This window comes from Haliotis rufescens, unplaced genomic scaffold (assembly GCF_023055435.1).
Source record: "Haliotis rufescens isolate VD_foot unplaced genomic scaffold, xgHalRufe1.0.p SCAF_1, whole genome shotgun sequence".
In the NCBI taxonomy this organism is placed as follows: Eukaryota; Metazoa; Mollusca; class Gastropoda; order Lepetellida; family Haliotidae; genus Haliotis; species Haliotis rufescens.
Window position 1 is genome coordinate 5,720,065 of NW_025963779.1, and position 9,370 is coordinate 5,729,434.

The following is a 9,370-nucleotide window of genomic DNA, read 5'->3' on the forward strand; positions in this document are numbered from 1 at the left end:
CCCACTGGAGAAGGATCCATTGGTCTGACGAGTGTCGAATGCTGCTACGAACTGTTGATGGTCGAATACGTGTTTGGAGGCAAGGTAACACTCGTTTTGCACCAAGGAACATCCAGAAGACATTAGCATGTGGCGGAGGGTCTGTCATGATATGGGGTTTTGTTTCCTTCGGCTGCAAACTTCCGCTGGTGACAATTCGTGGAAACCTGAATGGCCAACAATACCAAGATGCCGTTCTTCGTCCAGTGGTACTCCCTCAATTTTGACAGCCATCCTCTTCAGACAAGACCTGTTTAAATGGACGACAATGCTAGACCACACAGATCTCGGACAGTTTTGGCTTATTTGCGTCAAGAAGCTATTGCCACTCTTCCTTGGCCGGCCTGTAGTCCGGATCTTAATCCGATTGGGCATATCTGGGACATTCTTGGCCGGAAAATCAAACATCGTGATCCCCCAGGTCAAAATCTCGCCTGACTTGAAGCTGTACTACATGAAGAATGGATCCGTTTGCCTCAGAGAAGCATTTAACGACTTGTAATGAGTATGAGGCGTAGGGTTGAAGCTGTGGTCAATGTCCGTGGATCATATACAAGTTACTGACGTTTCTGTCTTGCAATAGACTCTGCAGTCCCTAGGGTGTGTCTATGTGACACCTGATGTGGTCTGCTGATATCATGACAGTTACATGAAAAAGGTTTTTCAATGTTTTCTAATCCTTCAATTTCTGGTCTTCGGTAAAATTCCTTTCTGCTCATGTTCTTTTGGTACACAAGATAAACTTGCTTTGGGACAACTTTTGCATCACATGAGGTTTACATATACGGCTTATAACAATCGTACATCTCGTTATAATAGTCATCATTAAGTGCCAAAAGTAACAGCTCACAAATATTGTGGGTGGCGCTTAACTTGTGTGCATGTGTATATGTTGTATCCTTAAGAACCAGTGCAATTTTGACCTTGCACATGTTAATGCCACGTAACGGAACGTGTATCCTTGGCATCGCCAGAGAAGAACATTTCTACATTTTAGCAAGCCCATGGAACGCTACCCGAGCGTTAATGCCTTATCAAGATCAATTGTACCAAACAATTCATCAATTGCACTGTCAAACAAAATGATGCTTCATGAGACGCACCTGCACGAGGACACGCTCATTTTGTCAGAATTCTTGCCATTTTATTTTTCAGCATACAAAAAACAATCATACAGTGTTAAACATAATACCATTATGTCCGTAACCAACACCTTATATATATATCTTATATTTAATCTAATGAACGAGTTGCTATCAAGCAATAGTGGGGAAGACAGCTTCCTTATTTATTCACCAGTGGGGCAGGACATGTTCACCTTGTCGAGAAGACCTGGTATCATCACTATTTGATAGTGACTCATAAACACAAGCTCATAATATAGTCGGACGTAGACGTTATAAGAGATTTCTTATGATTATGGATTTTTGTGTTTGGCTGTTACTTCAATACTGGAATCATAATGGACTTTGTGGGAAGTTGCACAGTAAGTCTCCCATACTTTCTGGTACAAGATTCTTTCCAGGTGCAGTGCCAGTTCGGTATTTATATCTTCCCAGTGAAATTCAAACCTTACACCTATAATAACATTTACATTATGTAATGGAAGATATCTCCCTATCGTCTGGGAACTACATTCTTAGAATCATATGGCTTTGACAAGCCCATGGAACGCCGTCTATGGTTCAGTTGTATATCTAAATCAAGTGAATGTCTTATCGCAAAAATGCAGATGTTTTGAAGCATATAAGGCTCAACGTCAGCCCAGGTGGGACGGAACACCAGCCCCATACAAACAGGACATAACACGATACTGACACACGAAGGTAGAACTTCCAGACATAACACGATACTGACACACGAAGGTAGGACTTCCAGCTGGGTGAACATGTTGCTATCCACTGTGCTTGCACTCTGTTCCCTGTCATGCGTGTTGGGATACACAGTGACCATTTACCCAGAGTACCTAGTACAGGGAGGAAGAACCAACTTCGACCCTGACAGGTGGAATGGTAAAATGGGGCTGGATAACCCCAGTATTTTACCCTACGTGAAGAAAACTGGAGCTCGCACTGGAAGATGGCTCAATGCAGATTTAGGCTATTTTGACAAGGTACGTTTTTTCAGCTATATCAAGGATGTATTCAGTCCCTGGTAGGAACCAGTTAACAGTGATGACTCAGTAATATTATTTCTCTGTTTTTTTACAGGTATATTTACTTTCCAATTTGCAAAAGTTGTAAAAATCATAGCGTGAATCTTTCCATCAAAGGGTGTAGACCTACACTGAATTTACCATATCATTATTTCGCTTTCGTTTCGTCCGAGGTATTTATTCAAACTGTTAAAGTTAAAGTTTCTCCTAGGTGACGGAGGATCCAAAACGAAAGGGGTACCCCGATCCCACCTTCTTCCAAAACAAGCAGCTACAACACAATCTGGTTGAGAAATATCTCGATAATTTGAATAGATATGGAAAACACAGACCAATTATGCTTGAACTGAAAGGTGGGTAAAGGAAACTTGCATATCTCAAGGTTGACATTCCTTGTACAAAATGGTTTTGAAACTACTTTGCACACACAACTGGTGTAAATGTTTGTAAATCCTGAGATGGGTCTTGACTCATTTACCACGAATGAAGAGAGCTGAATATAGCTGTGCTTTCTGTTAATGTGGTGCTTTTACCAGCATCACATTAACAAAAAGACTTTATGGTATGACGGAAGCCAAAATACAGGATTATTGTCACAAATTGCATCGGACATCATTTTGGTCACTGATGCATCAAGTTTTGAAATGTGCTTCACAATTGATCATGGCTTTCTCAACTACATGCGAGTTGATTTTCAACAGTATCTCAGCTAATGAATTTCATGACATATACTTTAAAGATATCTCTTCCACAGGTTACCAATGGCCCTATTGGATGGACACATCTGCACATAAAGGGCATTTTCCAAGCAATCTTGATGCTGCAGCAGAAACCATATCTCTGTTCGTCCAGGCCATACACAACGGTACAAACGGCACCGACCCTCCGTATTTTGAACCAATCAATGAGCCAAACACACTGTGGAAGCTGGATGTCAATTGGACAACTGTAGTGAATGTATTCGAGCTCGTTGCCAAGAAGGTAAAAGCCATATACCCCAAATTACAAATAGGTGGACCTGCCTTTACTGGTGGAATAACTACAATGGACAAACAGGACTTTCGTCAATGGAGCATGATGACACAATTCATGAACATGTCTCTTGGCCTACTGGACTTTTTTTCATTCCATCCTTTCAATCACTTCGTCGTTCAGGGGAACAGGCATCACTTCTGGGGCCCGAATGAAGCTAGGCTGGTTGGAACCGTGGACATGGTGGAAACATATGCTCATATGATGACAGGGAAAGACATTCCAATCATATTCTCAGCTCATGGTTTAGCAGAAGTCACAGGCATCGATGTTCAGAAACCATCGACCTTTCTGGACTGGGCCTACATCAACCTTCACAATTCGAATATATTCACCTTTCTTGAGCTTCGATACGTGGTTCAGAGAGCCGTGTCCTTCCTTCTCAACTACACCGATCGGAAAGGCCAAGAAAGCATCAACTACAGCATCCTGGACAAACATAACAACGAGAGAGACATCGCTCTGGCCTTCCATCTGTGGGAGAACCTCACCAGCACTATGAAGTTTCTCAGAGCCGAGAGTCAGTTCCACCAAGCTGAGCGGCAAATACAGAGCCATGTCCTTGTGGAGCCAACTACCAACATGCTTACCATTCTGCTACACAACTATGACACAGTTCAAGCTGATGTCAAGCTAGCCTTTGACAAAGGATGGGTAACCTTGACCCAAGGGACATCAACCTGTTTGTATCTCAACAACAGAAAGGCCACTCAACTGGATAAGGAAGTACCTATTCATGTCCACAGAAGTCAGGTGACTGTCCCTCCAGAAGCCACATGCTTCCTACAGTTTCCCACAGGCTACACGTTCACTCACGTTCCCTCGGTGTACGAAAGTGTGCATTATGGAGACAACATGTTGGTTACAATTGACAGCTCAAAGAAAACAGCTCACATGAACATCGTGCTCAACAGCAATGATCTTCACCACATTATGGTAGCTAAACTTCGCATTTCAGTAAGTTTTATAGATCATGCTGCCAACTTTATCCCGGCTTCAATTACTATTAATGGAATCACGCTGCACTCGTTCTACATACTACACAACCCGAGCAACAATGACACCGATAGTCTCTGGGCAACAATAGAGTATCATGTTCCAACTACAATTCTCAAGAAGAATGCCAATGCTGTCAGGATGACCTTTGCTCAGGACAAAGGCCGGGTAGCTGCAATCGCTCTGTCACTGAGGAAAGGCCAATGAATATCCAGTCAGAGGCCTTAATATCTGAAATCAGACCAGGCCATAACGAATCAGTTTCAATAAAAGATATTTCCAAAAATTCTTTGAAGTTGTCTTGAAGTAACCACATGGTCAAACAAAACACACTAAATGTTTATTCATTTCGGTAATTCGGGATTATTTGTGTTGAACACTTCTTTAACCTTGTTTTAAGCCAGTTTCGGGAAATCAAACGAAGTTGCATATAAATTTCCTAAAACGCCACCTACTCAACTCCGAATTCCTGAGGTCAAGGTAGGATAGGGAGGCCCGATAACTTATACGATCAACGAACGGGAGTAATGTTCTCGATGTACATTACCCAGCGATATACGCCAATGATAACCCGTTTAGAAGAAGTCGAAGCACCCTGTGGATGTCGTAAGAGGCGACTTAATAGATCGCAGGCAGTCATGCTTTGGGATGGCGTGCCATCGTACCTCTACGGCTTAGGTCGTTGTTCATGCTTTCAATCACTAGTTTGTCTGGTCCAGACTTGATTATTTAAAGGCCGCCCTAATAAATATTGCTGAGTGTAGCTTCAAACAAACAGTGGAACGACAAAGTATAGAGCTAATGCAAAATGCATTTACGCATCTCAGTGACTATGAATTACAACTTCCCAACTTGGAGGCCATGATGGAAAGGGTAATCCCCATCCTGCCTACTTCTATCATGAGCCATGCTGACACGAACTGCATATAAATAGCTCAGAAATGTCAACCTACAGGGGAAACACAGGACACGGATGTTCTCTCAGTGTCACACAGGGCACTAATTACACCGACACCAATGGTACTATTTACACTGACAAGTCTAAGTGTTACACAGAACGCTAATAACACTGACACAACATTCTGTTGGTGACGCTAATTACACTGACACGGAGTGTCAATGTCACCAAGGATACTATTTACACTGACACAGACCCTCAGTAGGGCACCAATTACACTGACACAGCATTCTGACAGTGGCACTAATTACACTGTCACAGACCCTCAGTGTCACACAGGGCACCAATTACACTGACCTCATTATCTTGTTGTCACACATGACACCAATTGAAGTTACACTCATCTGGCTCTGTTTGAAGCAGATCCGGAAAGGTTCTTGTAATGATTTGTGACTTGAGTCCAAACAACAATTAAAGAGTGGAAGCACTTAACTTCACCATTACCAAAAAGGTAAAGACTGGAAATGATGGGATATTTTCCGAAAGGCCAGAAAATTAATGAAGCATATTATGCTGCGCTTTTGAGGCAATTACGGGATGCGGTCTTCCGTCAGGACAAAAAACCAGTAAAAACCAGTCACTGCCATGGCTACATTCCACGGGTGTTGCTTTGAATTTCGTTATTTTCGTAGAACCCAAGAACTAGCTGGAGAAGGATTTCTACGAAACATGATTAAAATGCCTCCAACATCTTTGGCAAATGTGCATCAACGTGGAAGGGGTTTGTTGAAAAACCAATTTAATGACTTTAGGTCAAGTCTTTCAATGTGAGGCTCAGAGCCTACAAATCATCCCTTGTACATAAAACAAGACAATATTAGACTTTATTTATTGTTCAATCGTGTTTAATTAAAAGTTATGTTTAAAAAATAAACATATGTGCAGATAGTATTTTTCACGTACTGATTTCAATCCTTCTTGTGAGAACTGTTGTCAGATTGAAGACTTTCTTCAATCCTACTTGTACGATGTGTTCTTTGGACTTCGTACTTATGACCTTGTATTTTCAGACATTAACCTGAATTTTCTTACCAGTTGATCATTGCGTTTTATTATATTCACAATCGATGATAATTGACCATCAAATTGCAAACATGTTCATTGATCCATACCCTTGCATCTTGATGTTCTGGTCTAGAGTATCCATTATAGCTTTAAGAAACAGAAAATTGTTTACATTTCTTCCGTATGATTGCCTAGGTGGATGCATATACCTGCATATAGTATCATTTAACTCTGGATACAAGCAGCACTTGGTAAATACTCATCGCGATATGTAGAAACCATCTGATTATTCAGTATCTCTGGATAAGCTGACGGTACAATCTGCAGCTCTACACTGCATATATTGTTTATACATGTTACTGAACACTCCTACTCACATTAAACAGCGTCTGGCATGGGGGAATTCAAAAGCATGAAGTTTTAAACTGTTACCTTATCCTTTGGCAATAAATCAGTTTAAAACAATGATTTCAAGTCTAACCAGATAATCTCAAGAAGGAGGCGACCACCTATATATAAACTTCAAGACATGCATGTACAGTCGCAATCATACATACATTTAACGGGACTCGATCCCAAAAAGTAGGAGAATTAGTACTTTAGAAAGAAAGTGTTATCCCAAATATAACATTTGTTACATTTGACCACTTTCCAAATGGCATTGTGAATTCATAACTCATAAGTTATTCATTGAAAAAGATTTTCATCTGGCGGTTTCACCCTTATAATTACAAGTATGAAGCGCCAGTGGCCTACAGTGACTGCTATTTTAGTTTTAGAATAAACACAGCTTATTGAGGGTGTGACTTTGAGGATGAGCATGTACCCTGACATGAACTAAGAGTGTTTTCCCAGGATTATTGAGGATTTGACACCATTCGTCATCATTCGCATCTTCCCGCAACCTCCACGAAGACTGTTTATACCGGAATTATGTGAAGTGCTATGTGAAAATGTCCACAAGGAAGGTAGTACCTGGCGGTACCACAACAATACCCCGGCTTGCATAGTTAATTGACATATAATATGCTTACACTCGATTTCCAGTTATGCGTCCGATGTTTTAGATTTTTTTCTTCTATTGTTAAGAGTTTGGGTCGCAATATAAAGTTTCGGATGACGTCGAGTTGATATGCCAGACAATAGCTGGGGTGAGAGCCACTGAGAGGGGTGTCTGCCATAGGGTCAGACCCCGTGATGATCTGGATTATAAATGGCCTCCAGCAACCCATGCTTGTCGCAAAAGGCGACTATGCTTGTCGTATGGCTTGCTGACTTGGTTGATGCTTGTCAATGTATCCCAATTTCGTAGACCGATGCTCATGATGTCAATCACCTGATTGTCTCGTCAAGACTTGATTATTTACAGACCGCCGTCATATAGCTGGAATAATGCTGAGTGCGGCGTTAAACAACAAATATATATATAAAACATGAAATTTTTAGCTGCCCTTTTGAGTGGATCCAATACTAATGTTGGGGTGTTGAAAACACTTGTTCATTGTTACACGAAGTGATAGGGCGTTAATACAGTTGCAGAGAACCAGCAACTGAGAACGCGAAACCTGGCGATCACACACACTGACCCTACACATCACAATGTTCACATCGAGGTTTGCGTTCGTCATTGCTATTTATAGCAGTTCCGTGACAGGACATGCTGATTCCTGTTTAAATGCCTGGGTTTTACCGGTAAGTTATTTTTAGATCTATGTTGAAGGGAACAGAAAGTTATATGCAGCTAATATATTTTTTTCTCGATTGAAACGAAATGAGATTCAGAACAAGGACCATTGACGCTCTCATCATTATGACATGACGATTGACCATTGAGGAACATTCGTGTCACCTTGTGTCTTTCCTGGACAAGTCAAATGGCTACAGAAACGTCAAAAAGTGACGTTTGTTTGTTGTTTAACGCCGCACTCAGCAATATTACAGCTATATGACGGAGGTCTGTAAATAATCGATTGACATCATGTGCATCGATCTACGCAATTGAGATACGACGACATGTACCAACCAAGACAGCGGGACTGACCACCCGATCCCGTTAATCGCCTCTAACAAGCATAGTCGCAAGCCTGGGCCGCGGAAGACCTATTCTCTACCCGGATCTTCACGGTCGAACGTTCGGTGATAGTATCTCCTCCCACCCATATGTTCAGCTTCTCTTGTAAACATTACAGTAACATTCATGTATGGTTCCTGCTCACAACAGCCTGTCAGTGTTACTGTGTTACTCACGCGCGCACAGCACGTGTCAGTGTTACTGTGTTACTCACGCACACACACACAGCACGTGTCAGTGTTACTGTGTTACTCACGCACACACACACAACACGTGTCAGTGTAACTGTGTTACTCACGCACACACAGCACGTGTCAGTGTTACTGTGTTACTCACACCTACACAACACGTGTCAGTGTAACTGTGTTACTCACGCACACACACACAGCACGTGTCAGTGTTACTGTGTTACTCACGCACACACAGCACGTGTCAGTGTTACTGTGTTACTCACGCACACACACACAACACGTGTCAGTGTAACTGTGTTACTCACGCACACACAGCACGTGTCAGTGTTACTGTGTTACTCACGCACACACAGCACGTGTCAGTGTTACTGTGTTACCCACGCACACACACACAATACGTGTCAGTGTTACTGTGTTACTCACGCGCACACAGCACGTGTCAGTGTTACTGTGTTACTCACGCACGCACACACACACAACACGTGTCAGTGTTACTGTGTTACTCACGCACACACACACACAACACGTGTCAGTGTTACTGTGTTACCCACGCACACACACAACATGTGTCAGTGTTACTGTGTTACTCAAGCACACACACAACACGTGTCAGTGTTACTCACGCACACACACACACAACACGTGTCAGTGTCACTCACGCACACACACACACAACACGTGTCAGTGTTACTGTGTTACTCACGTTCACACACAACACGTGTCAGTGTTACTGTGTTACTCACGCACACACACACACAACACGTGTCAGTGTTACTGTGTTACTCAAGCACACACACAACACGTGTCAGTGTTACTGTGTTACTCAAGCACACACACAACACGTGTCAGTGTTACTGTGTTACTCACGCACGCACACACAACACATGTCAGTGTTACTGTGTTACTCACGCACACACACAACA

General features: G+C 42.2%; 1 protein-coding gene across 1 annotated transcript; it reads left to right on the forward strand.

Moving 5' to 3' along the window:
• The first annotated feature begins 1,776 nt into the window (after positions 1–1,776).
• On the forward strand, positions 1,777–4,508 carry LOC124150091. Its single transcript, XM_046522002.2, has 3 exons — positions 1,777–2,152; positions 2,406–2,547; positions 2,949–4,508. Exons 1-3 carry the CDS (start codon positions 1,928–1,930, stop codon positions 4,427–4,429), a joined length of 1,848 nt encoding a protein of 615 aa, XP_046377958.2. The 5' UTR covers positions 1,777–1,927; the 3' UTR covers positions 4,430–4,508.
• The last annotated feature ends 4,862 nt before the right edge of the window (positions 4,509–9,370 follow it).